Source organism: Lotus japonicus, chromosome 5, assembly GCF_012489685.1.
Source record: "Lotus japonicus ecotype B-129 chromosome 5, LjGifu_v1.2".
Taxonomy (NCBI): Eukaryota; Viridiplantae; Streptophyta; class Magnoliopsida; order Fabales; family Fabaceae; genus Lotus; species Lotus japonicus.
In genome coordinates this window covers 63,536,653-63,548,671 of record NC_080045.1, presented here as the reverse complement: position 1 = coordinate 63,548,671, position 12,019 = coordinate 63,536,653, and the positions used below count along the sequence as shown (strand labels likewise).

The window sequence follows — 12,019 nt, the reverse complement described above, 5'->3', positions numbered from 1 at the left end:
TAAAATTAATTTCTTTCCTATCTAAATGTCTGTATTGTTATTTTCCTCCTGGAAAAAAATGTTTATATTGTTAAAATAAAATAAACTATATCAATCTAAAATTATACAAACTTAAAAAAATACAGTAATGAAAGCATCCCTAGACATTTGGTGTGTCTTTGTTGTCTAGGGATGCTTTACCTTTATAGTTTCATTTAATTTTCCCTATAAAAAAAAATTTATATTTGTCAATCGTTTTACAACATGCTAGTGCAATTACTTTAAAAACACTTTTATATATAAGAAGAAGTGGCTAAAGTTTCAATAAATAGGTTGGGTTGAGTTGATCTACTTTTGACATTAGACTTTAAAGTCTTAATTTAACCCATATTTTAGTGGGCGGTAGGTTGGCAGACTGACTCATTTAAAGAATATAGTGAAATAAAATAAAATAGTATAATAAATAATTTTAAAAGATCTATCATTTTTTTATATGTTGTTATATAAAAAAATCATAACAATGGAGTATTATACTTGATCTCCATCTTTAAAAGTTAACACACTTTTACTTAACGGAAAAGTATCCAAACGAGATAGTACATGAAAGCATGAAACTATATATGCATGTTAGACACACATTTATAATGGAAAGAAAAAAAAGATCAGCCTCTTACCCTTTCTTTGGTTTGGTTGAGGAGAGAATGAGAGAAAGAGAGAAGAGTGAAGATGAATTTAGTGAAAATTGTGAGAAATATAGTTGATTTGATAGATTGTTTGATATGATGGAAATAAAAGAGAAAAAGATCGAAGAGAAAGGAGGTGAAATTTCTCTATTTTTTCGTTTGGTTAAATAGAGAGTGGAAAGATGGGAGAATATTTTTGTATAAAATAATATGTGTATTCTAAAAATATAAATATTTATATTTATAAATAAATATGATAATGATAATAGAAAGATGAAATGAGACAGTGGCATAAAAGAACAGTCCCTCCTCCTCCCATCTCTCTTCACATGAAAGAAGAAGCCAAAAACATGGCAAAATGTACTGTGGCTCATATTCTATCTCTCTCCATATTCTCTCATGGCAACAACCAAATGGAGTTGGGTTGTATCTCTCCACTCTAACTCTCTCTTCTCTCATTCTGTCCACTCAATCTATCTCCTAACAAACACAGACACAGTGCTATTCTATATATGCTTTCTTCTACTCATTTTTTATTACTCAGAAAGCAGATATGTTGAGAAACCTTGAATCGCAATGTAGAAAACAGGTTGATTATAATTGCTCGCAAAAGCTCATTCAGGGAATGTGTAAAGAATCAAATATATCACACAGAGATATAAACCAAACATTTAATGATACTCTTGTTAATGAGTACCACAATGAAATTATAGTGAGGGGGAAAATCTCTTGCTGACTAAGAAAAATTTATGAGCAAAAAGGAGATATTTAAAAGAACAAGAATTGCTTTTTATACATACTTCAAAGAACAAGGACTTTGGACAAAAATAAAAGAACTAGGACTTTCTCTCTTTTGACATTATTTATGCCCATGGACTCAATGAACACTCCTCAGGCATGGTTGTAAAACGTTCAGTATCCTTGCAATAGTCATAGATGACAAGGTTCCTCTGAACCCAAGCATAATCAGTTTTCTGATCATCTGAGAGGTGCCAAGCATTATATTGATCCCACCAATATTTGGTTGTGGTTGAGACACATGCAGGGAATGGATCTTCCCATTGACAAGCATCCACACTGAAGTCCTTGTAGGATGACACAAATGGTGCTAGTTTCCAGTTTGTCTTCTCAAGTCCACCTCTTGTGGCCCAGTCATCTGCATTCCATATGCTGGAAAACAGGAACATAGGTTTCTCATTGGGGAAGAAATTGTTTGGTTTCCCATTGTTCTTGAACACCCTGATGGGAACTTTATCCACAAAAAACCTGTATACAAATCATTTGAATCATTCAGTGAACAAAATTTGATTCCCCTCAAATATGAATGAAATTCCCAGATTGGATAGATATTGAACTTTGTAGCCAGAAAATATTCATAAAATTAACAGCACTAAAAAGAATCCAAGTTCTATTATCGATTTTGAAGCCAGAATCAATTTTGGAGTGAAGCTTCTGTAAATAGTTTCTGCTGGATTTTAGAATTGAGTCTGCTATAAGAGAAGCTGATCCAAACATGCTATAAATTTGTGTTTGAAAATTCTGCTTCAGTTTATTCTAAAGTCAGAATTAATTATGGAGAGAAGCTTATGGGTGCCATAATTGATTCTGAGGAAATAGAAGTTCATCTAACCATGTTATAAATCACTTACCAAAAATGGTTGTTACAGGACTAAAGTTTAACATTCCAATTTAAATACTGCCTAGATGATACATAATGCATATAGCTAGCAATAATGACTAAACTTGGCCAATAATGACTACACTTGGACCATCATAGTATGGATTCTACTACTTTGAAAGAAGTCTTAAACTGACAAAATAGAGATTTATACCAGCTTATACCATCTTTGGATCAGTTTACTTTTTTCTTTTTTCAATCATGTCTTGGCACCCAGAAGCTATTCACAGCTTCTCCTCCAATTGATTTTGATTTTACAAGTCAATTATAGAAGGATTTTCAAGCATACTATTAGTTCCTAAATCATACTTGCAAACATTTTGATGATCTTCTTCTCTTTTATCTTCAGAAACTTGGGTGATAAGAAGTTAAGAACAATGATTAGAGCAGTATAAGGGGAAACTTACACTATCTGGTGGTTGTTCCAGAGAACAGAATAGGTGTGATAGTCCTCAGTGGGATCAAACCACAGCACATGCCTCATCTCACGCGAACCATTCCCATTCTTGTACACATTTGTCTGAATCAAATAAGGTTCCCCTGTTCTGTTTCCCAAAAACTCAAAATCAAGCTCATCTCTCTCTGGCCCTGCTCCATTTTCCGAGCACATCTGCAACAATTCACCAATTTTCTCAATCTCCCACCACATTGAATAAAACAAACATAGAGATAAACTCAACAAAGAACAGAGTTACTATAAATTTCAATGCTTTTGCAGTTTGCACACTTACATAATAAGCTGTGACAACACCAGCAGAGTCACCTGCAACCAACTTCAGCTTCATACTGAACCACCCAAATCTGTACCTTTGTTTTGTTTGAAATCCACATCCTGAATAAAGGCCTCAACGTTGAAATCAAACCATAATATAACAAACTACCCATTTTAATGTGATGCATTTGATACCTACCTGTGTCATTGTCTAGGGCGAGATTCCAGATCTGTCCATCTGTAGAAGTTGTAAAGTGATTCTCAGACCACATTATGCTGAAATTATCCTCAAAAGATCCCTTGGTCACTGCTGCTTCTGATGAATGACTATAAGCAGCAAGGGTAGCTACAAGAAAAAGAAGAATCATGGAAGCTGAAGAACAAGAAGAAACTCTTCTTGCATCCATTCTGGGAGGGAAGAGAATGGAGGGTTTCAGCTGGATCTCTGAGAATGATGGGAAAGAACAAGTTCATTAAATAATCATCACTTTGAAAATGATTTTTCAGCACATACAGTTGTAACTCATATGCTATTGTTTCTACTTTGTTTTGACTAAATGCTAACGTTCATTTTTTAATAAATTTGCATGTTCTCAAATTACATGTTTGCCCATGCATAGGAAAAAATTGAGGATTGCTGATAATGTCATTGTAATATGATATGCTGAGAAGCCAAGGGTATATTGGTGAATGAAGAAATAAAATACAATAATGTAATTTGGAAATAGTGAAACATATGTGAGAGTGGGACCTTAGCCAGGCTGCTTTTGCAAATAGCAATGGTTGTCTAAGAACGTGAGATTCGGCCATTTAATTTCAATAATGCAATTTGGAAAGCACTTGCATCGATCTATGCTAGCTGTATTGTAATTTATCCATCAAACAGAGTATGGAGTGCATGTTTTCTTTTTGGGCATTTGTATCCGGTGCATGTTTGTATTATAGCTTAGAAGTTTCAGAGTTGGATACTCTGTTGTCTGTTGATTGAAATGCTAACTCACTAAGAGGTAAACAATAAATAAGTATTTTTATAGGAATTGAGATGAATGTGCGTTCACATTATTTCAATTTTTAATTCATATCTAAACATATAGTAAAACTCAAACCTTAATTATTTAAAACACAGTTTTCCCCCTCATAATCGATCGTCAAAATCATTCCACACATTGACATGCACACCCATCTTTTTCTTCACCTTAGCATCGAGGTTTTTCTTTATCTTCATATTTTCTTCTTCTCCTTGTATCGATCTTACTACATACCTAGTGGCACACTCGAGAGAGACTAGGCCATACCCTAGTCACCCCCCAAAATTCTCCTTTTCTTTACCAATATCCATATAAAAACATATAATGCCCTAGTTTATTTAGAATGTAAATTATAAACTTGTTGAAATGCAAATTATAAAATTAGTTTATATGTTTTGATTAAAACTTGTTGTTAATTCACAAGAGGTGATATCTTTTTTCTAAGAGACAAGTGGTTGTTACTCTCTTTAGTTCTTTGTTATAGAACTTTCTACTATTTTTTGAGATGACGCTTATATGTTATTTAGTATCCATTGAACTCAATCTACCTAAATATTTATACTTCTTATAAAAATGTTAATTAGATATCAAAATCGCTACACAAATTATACTTGTAAAAATTTAAATATTATTAGAAGTCATTTACTTCTTAATCTTAGCCTCATCCAAGTCAGAATTCGGCCCCTGGCATTGTACATACCCACTTACAAGACCTTACACCCACCCTCACCCATCTCATACCAAAAAAGTGTAAAGGTTCACATGTAAAATTTTCACACCGTCAAATGCGTTAATTAAGTACACATTAAAATCCTCTTTGATATTTGATAAAATTATTAAGCAAGTGTACAAGCACCGCCTAGCTAGGAGAAAAGTTGTTCTGACAATGTCAATTTTGCGCTCATAAAGCCAAATTTTGTATACATAAGAAGGATATTAGAAATAGTATTTATTACCCACTGTTTATTTTATTTTCAATTTCTTAATGAATCATATCTTGTGTACAAATATATAATGCAGAAAAGATCGTACAACAAGACAGTTTGGCCGAGTGGTCTAAGGCGCCAGATTTAGGCTCTGGTCCGAAAGGGCGTGGGTTCAAATCCCACAGCTGTCATTATTTTTAATTAATGTTTTACATTTCACAATTTTTTTATTTCTTTTTCTTTTTTTGTCAACGGTACACATTTCAATCATGAAGCCTGAAGGGCTGAAAGCCCAAACCCTCTAATGGTAATGGAGGAAGCTAGGGGTGTACAAGACCCGGCCCTACCCGCCAACCCGTCCCGGCCCAAGCCTTTAGGGCCGGGTTGAACCCGGCCCGATTATTAAAAGAGACCGGGTTCGGGTTGATCTTTGAGTTACCCGACTTCGGGTAGGGTCGGGTTCGGGTTGACACTCGGGTCACCCGGCCCGTCCCACATGTATATTTTATAAAATTTTAATTTGTTATAATGATTAAAATGTGATACATGGTGCTCAAATTTATCTTACCATGTAGATGAGATTAAATGTCTAACATCTACCTTATGAATTAAGTAAACGTTTGTCAAACTATGCACACTTTCATGTTCTAACAAGAGAAAATCATGTGTGTGTATTATGCATATGTGAGACAGGTGAAGAAATGATCAAACAAAATGTAAACCTCAAGTGCAATAGATTATGAAAGAATTGGATCCTTTCAAGTTATTTCTTTCAAAAAATAGTTCCAACTTATAACTCTTTTACTATGTTATTATCTTTAAATTTTACAATTAGTATCAAATAGTCTTAAACTTATTGTCCTTCGGGCCAACCCGGTCCCGTCCTACATAGACCCGTCCTAAATTGGACCCGCATAATGTCGGGTTGCTTCGGGTCTAGGGACGGGTTAGGGTCTATGAATTTACCCGATCAATATTTAGGGCCGGGTTAGGGTTAACTAAAACCCGTCCCAACCCGTCCCTTGTACACCCCTAGAGGAAGCAATACAAGACAGTGGGACCACGGCTTTTTCGTGACACAGATATCTTGTTTGTAACTTACTTGTTTTTTATTGGCATAGCATATACTTTTTGTGAGGGTAGTAGGGACACAGTGCATGTTTTATAGCAACAAATTCAATAATTTCACAAAAATTGGTTCGGTTCATTGATGAGGTATTATAGAAAATGAAAGACTTTAGTACTCTTCAGTTCATTATTTAAACTATAAATAATTAAATTGTGAATTTTAAAATATTTGTCTCATAACAAGTCAAAATAAAACATATGATACTCCTCAATTTTAAATGAAAATTTAGGACAAAAGAAATTGTCATTTGATTATCTTATCCCGTCCGATGAACATGTATATATTATATAAAGTAAATTGAGAATCATGGATCTTGACATGCATCAATAAATGATCTTGGGTATCAGTCACATCTCAGCAAAATATCCCAGATTGTAACCTCTCTGAACCATTCAAATTCTATCTTTCTTCACCACTAAAAATGCTCCCACTTCCTAGATTTTTCAGTCTTCAGATATTTCACAATTCTCCAACCTCATATCACCTCTTCTTTTGTGTATATAACCTCCATCCTCTTACACTGCCAAGTACCAACTCACTGTGATCCTTTCTATCTCTAACACTCTTCTCCAAAACCTCTTCACTCAGTTAACAATGGCAGCCATGGCCACCACAACCCTCACCTCCTCCCTCATTTCCAACCCAAAATCCTCATTCTCCTCCTTCCATGGAAAACCCATCTCCACCCGCACCACCTCCATCAAATCCACCACCCAACAAAACACAACCACCATCTCCATGTCCTTGAACTCCCCTGCTTACGATCTCGAAGCCTTCAAATTTGCACCCATCAAGGAATCCATCGTCTCACGTGAAATGACCCGCCGCTACATGACTGACATGATCACTTACGCCGACACCGACGTCGTCATCGTCGGCGCTGGATCCGCCGGCCTCTCATGCGCCTACGAGCTCAGCAAGGACCCTTCCATCAGCATCGCCATCATTGAGCAGTCTGTCAGCCCCGGCGGCGGCGCGTGGCTCGGTGGCCAGCTCTTCTCCGCCATGGTGGTCCGTAAGCCGGCTCACCTCTTCCTCAACGAGATCGGCGTCGACTACGATGAGCAGGAGGACTACGTCGTGATCAAGCACGCTGCCCTGTTCACCTCCACCATCATGAGCAAGCTTCTGGCGAAGCCGAATGTGAAGCTGTTTAACGCGGTGGCGGCCGAGGATTTGATCGTGAAGGAAGGGAGAGTTGCTGGGGTGGTTACCAACTGGGCTTTGGTGTCAATGAACCATGACACACAGTCATGCATGGACCCAAACGTTATGGAGGCTAAGATTGTTGTGAGTTCCTGTGGCCATGATGGGCCCTTCGGTGCAACTGGAGTAAAGAGGTTGAAGAGCATTGGCATGATCGACAGTGTTCCTGGAATGAAGGCACTGGATATGAACACAGCTGAAGACGCTATTGTTAGGTTCACAAGGGAGGTTGTACCAGGAATGATAGTGACTGGCATGGAGGTAGCTGAAATTGATGGTGCCCCAAGAATGGTAAGCAATTTTTCAAAGCTTAGTTAGTCAATTCCTTTATGCTTTATTGGTTTGTTTGTAATTCGAAATTAGGGGTTAGAGTAGTGTAAGGATTAAGGAATCAAGAGATGGGAAATTAGTCTTAGAATTTGGGCTAGTTCAAATTTTACCCCAAAAGCTAGCTAGCTTAGGCGTAATAATGGGTAATGAGTATTTTGACCATATATCTAGTAAATGTGAAACCTTAAAACACCTCTTCAAGCATAACGTTGACCATCTGGAGCGTAGATATTACCCTATGTGATTTCGAATAAACAAATTTAGAATAGATTCTGATACTATCTTAAAATTTGAGTTGGGTCTAACTATATCTCAAAATCTAGTTTAGGAATGATGATTGGTCTACCCCATATAGAGAGTAGGTTGATGATGTCTCTAGTGAATTAATGACCTTGACCATTAGTGACAGTGTTGTTTTGGCATTTTGAGCTGCTTTCTTGTTTGGTTTAGTTGCAATTTATATGTGACAATAGATGAGCATTGGATTTAGATCATGGTGGATGTTAGTGACTTTTGTTGGTGATTTTTACAGGGTCCAACTTTCGGTGCTATGATGATATCTGGGCAGAAAGCAGCCCATTTGGCGTTGAAGGCATTGGGGAAGAACAATGCTATTGATGGAACATGTGAAGCTGTGAGGGAAGAGCCAGAGCTTGTTTTGGCTTCTGTTGATGCTGAGGAGACTGTTGATGCGTAGAGCTTATAATTTAGATTGTTTTAGATTTTTTTTCCTTTTTTTTTTCTGGTTTACCCCCCTGTCAATGATATGAATTTTGGGATAAATAAAGCAACTGTGAATGAAACCCGTTGTTTCATCTTTGCATTCAGATTAGTTTTCTGAAGCAACAAAAAAGATCTTTTCATTCAGATTCATTTTAGACAAGCAAAAGGACCACAGGCTTGTGCCTCGTGCAGCTGAAATTGAAGTAGCAAGTATAAAAGCATAAAGATAGTTGAATACTTGAATCACAATTTAACTAGTAAAATCCCAAGTAGAATCTAACCATGGATCACAAAGGCCTAGTTTTCCTATTTCAAGAATACCTGTATTTTTGCACATTTTTGTTTTTCCACCTCAAATTTTTGGGTTGCTTAAGTTACCTTTGAAGATTATTAACCTAGGGTCCAATTCCATCAACTCAACCCGACATGGACCTAAGGCCCAAAACCACCAACCCAACCCAACATGGATCTAAGGCCTAGGACCATCAATATGCAACATGAGACCCAAATTGGGAAAAAAATGGATTACCCTCTTGGTTAAATACCACCCCCTAATTACTGCGATCACGAACATGAGTATCAAGGGTTTTCTCATTGGTGCCTCTAAGGTCACACACTAAGCTTGAGGGAGATGAGTTAAGGTTCACAACATAACCTCACCCTAGATGAGCAATTTGCTTAGGACAAATCCCTCAAAGGTCCAATAGTCGTTTTAGAATCACGTTGAGCTATTGGTCAACAAACAATGCCACATGGACCCAATCCCAACAATCACAACATGAAGCTTGAGGGAGATCAGGACGAGGTTGGCAACGTATTCTCATCCTTGATAACTAACCAACCAAGGAGGATTCCCTCAAATATCCAATTGTCAAGTTGGCAACATATTATCATCCTTGATAACCAGTCAACCAAGGACAATTCCCTCAAATATCCAATTGTCGTCTTAGGATCACGCTAAGCTACTGGTCAGTAGACGACGTCACATGAACCCCATCCCAACAAGTCTCAAATTGTAAATGCAGGAGGACAAAGCAAAATAAGGCACACATTAACTTTATCTACCACTATTAGAGATCCATCTGCCTTGGGTATCGAAGTGTCTCCTCATGCACCATTGATGGAGCACACTACGCTAGTTGGGACACCATGATCACCATCATATTGGAAGGGTTGCACTCGACATACAATGATTAGTTGGACTTTATTCGATTAATGTCTATTATAGACACACTCAATTACATTGCACATCATTACTAAAGAGGAGCATGTCCATTACACATCCTAAATTTAAATTCCAATGTAATTTCAAACTTTTAGAATGACATTCCACATTGGTGACCCTTGTCTCCCCTCCACAACTAGAAAATTTTCATCTAGAACATAGTTCACTTTAATCATATTACCCACGATATTTCTGTGTGATAATAAGTGTGGGCGGGGTTAGCTTTGATGGGCATGTCTTCAGGACCGTATGTTGTTTACAGAAGTACTTACAAATCATTCACTAACACAAATATCATTTCAGCAATGAAAATCGAACACACAACATTATAAGAAAAAATGATATGTCTTACCAACTAAGTTAAATAGACCTCATAGCTTACTAATTATGACTATTCGATGCGGTCTGCCAAACAATGAATATAATGCAAGAAAGAATACATATTTTTATATGGCAAACAGGATTATCTTAAAATAATTTTTACTCAACTACCCTTTTAACCTTTTTAATTAAAAAATTATTTAACAATTATGTCTATACAATATTTTTAATGAGGCTCTTTTCTTTAGTCTCTCTTCCAAGGAGTGGGTGGGGGGGTTGATTTAGAGCTACTCTCCATGGCTTTCTTTTTGTTGTATTTTCTTTGTTATTTCTTTGTTATCTCTTTCTTTTGTATTGGGTTGAAGTACCCCTTTTACTTCTTTTAATATAATTTCATGGCTTATAAAAAAAAAAACCAAATACTCGTTAATTTTGCAAAAATATTTGTATGTGTTAATGTGTGACATGAAATGAAGAAAATGGTAAGTTTATATCGGATTTGTCAAAGTCTTCTCCAAATTCCACTGACACTGAGAAGTGTCTCTTCTCCTCAAAACCCTTATTTCCTCCCTCTTTCTCTGTATCTTCCTGAATCCGAAGTCTACAATGGCTTCCTCTCCCAAGCTCGTATTGCAGATCCTCATCACCATCATCGTCGCCGTTGCCACCGTCTCCTCCGATTCCACCGACAACGACGAACGAGTCAGCGAGCTTCTCTCCCAGCAATCCAGATCCAAATCAGGCGTAATCCGCCTCAACGACCAAACCCTCAGCCGCTACATCTCCTCCGTCGAAACCCCACGCCCCTACTCCCTCCTCATCTTCTTCGACGCCACTCAGCTCCACGACAAATCCGAACTCCGCCTCACCGAGCTTCGCAACGAGTTCGCCATCGTCGCCTCCTCCTTCATCACCAACAACGCCAACACCTCCGCACTCGCGAATCTCTTCTTCTGCGACATTGAATTCAAGGAATCGCAGCTTAGTTTCTCCCAATTCGGCGTCAATGCTCTCCCCCACATCCGCATCGTGGGTCCTAACCACGGTTTCCAGGACTCCGAGCCGATGGATCAAGGCGATTTCTCCAGGCTCGCTGAATCCATGGCGGAATTCGTTGAAGCCAAGACCAGGCTCTCCGTCGGACCCATCCATCGACCACCGTTTCTCACCACCAGCAAGCTGATCGTCATTGCATTGATCTTCTGCATCTGGGTACCCTTTTTCGTGAAGAAGGTTCTATCGGGTCAGACTATTTTCCATGAACCGAAGGTTTGGCTGGCTGGTTCGGTTTTCGTGTACTTCTTCAGCGTTTCTGGTGCGATGCATAACATTATCAGGAAGATGCCCATGTTTCTCGTGGACCGCAATGATCCTTCGAAGCTTGTGTTCTTCTACCAGGGCTCTGGGATGCAGCTTGGTGCGGAGGGTTTCACTGTGGGATTCTTGTACACTGTTGTGGGTTTGCTCTTGGCGTTCATGACTCATGGTCTTGTTCTGATCAAGAGTGTGACCTTGCAGAGGGTGATCATGATGTTTGCGCTCTTGGTTTCGTTTTTGGCTGTGAAGCAGGTTGTGTCGTTGGATAATTGGAAGACGGGTTATGGGATTCATGGGTTTTGGCCTTCTAGCTGGAACTGAATTTTGAGGCTTGGCATGGTTCAATTACCTTTGTTTCCTCTTTCAACTTGGTCATTTTAGGTCAGTAAAGCTCTGCATTCCATTCTGAACAATCTAAACTTCACAGAGAAATGCTTTCTTATGTTAGAACTCTTAGCCAGAGATGATATGAAACTTGTCACTGCCCTTGTGTGGCACTGCTTTGAGCTTCAATTTGAGTATTATAAATGTTTTAGAATCTGCGGCGGAGTACATTTTTTTCTGGACTTGTTATGATTAGTGATAATTGCATAATGTTCCATTTCATCTTTCTAGATTTATGCAGCTAAAATGTATTGTTGTACCCGTCTTACGTTTTTCCATTCTGTTTATTGATGCCATGAAAACTAAATATATAGACTTAAACTGTTCTGCAAGTGCATGGAAGATATTGCTGTTAGTCTCCACGATTTGGCTTCTCTG

General features: G+C 37.9%; 3 protein-coding genes and 1 non-coding gene across 4 annotated transcripts; 3 read left to right on the top strand and 1 right to left on the bottom strand.

Moving 5' to 3' along the window:
* Positions 1 to 1,321: 1,321 nt before the first annotated feature.
* On the bottom strand, positions 1,322 to 3,549 carry LOC130720162 (probable xyloglucan endotransglucosylase/hydrolase protein 8). Its single transcript, XM_057570778.1, has 4 exons — positions 3,252 to 3,549; positions 3,072 to 3,172; positions 2,748 to 2,950; positions 1,322 to 1,928 (listed from the first exon to the last, which is right to left on the bottom strand). The coding sequence occupies exons 1-4, from the start codon at positions 3,457 to 3,459 to the stop codon at positions 1,526 to 1,528; spliced, it is 915 nt and encodes a 304-aa protein (XP_057426761.1). The 5' UTR covers positions 3,460 to 3,549; the 3' UTR covers positions 1,322 to 1,525.
* A 1,568-nt stretch (positions 3,550 to 5,117) lies between these two features.
* On the top strand, positions 5,118 to 5,197 carry TRNAL-UAG (transfer RNA leucine (anticodon UAG)). Its single transcript has one exon. It is a non-coding gene; the product is annotated as a tRNA-Leu (tRNA).
* Positions 5,198 to 6,616: 1,419 nt separating this feature from the next.
* LOC130718164 (thiamine thiazole synthase 2, chloroplastic-like) lies at positions 6,617 to 8,498 on the top strand. Its single transcript, XM_057568665.1, has 2 exons — positions 6,617 to 7,632; positions 8,204 to 8,498. The coding sequence occupies exons 1-2, from the start codon at positions 6,730 to 6,732 to the stop codon at positions 8,366 to 8,368; spliced, it is 1,068 nt and encodes a 355-aa protein (XP_057424648.1). The 5' UTR covers positions 6,617 to 6,729; the 3' UTR covers positions 8,369 to 8,498.
* A 1,934-nt stretch (positions 8,499 to 10,432) lies between these two features.
* On the top strand, positions 10,433 to 11,863 carry LOC130718183 (probable dolichyl-diphosphooligosaccharide--protein glycosyltransferase subunit 3B). Its single transcript, XM_057568698.1, has one exon. The coding sequence runs from the start codon at positions 10,547 to 10,549 to the stop codon at positions 11,576 to 11,578; it is 1,032 nt and encodes a 343-aa protein (XP_057424681.1). The 5' UTR covers positions 10,433 to 10,546; the 3' UTR covers positions 11,579 to 11,863.
* The last annotated feature ends 156 nt before the right edge of the window (positions 11,864 to 12,019 follow it).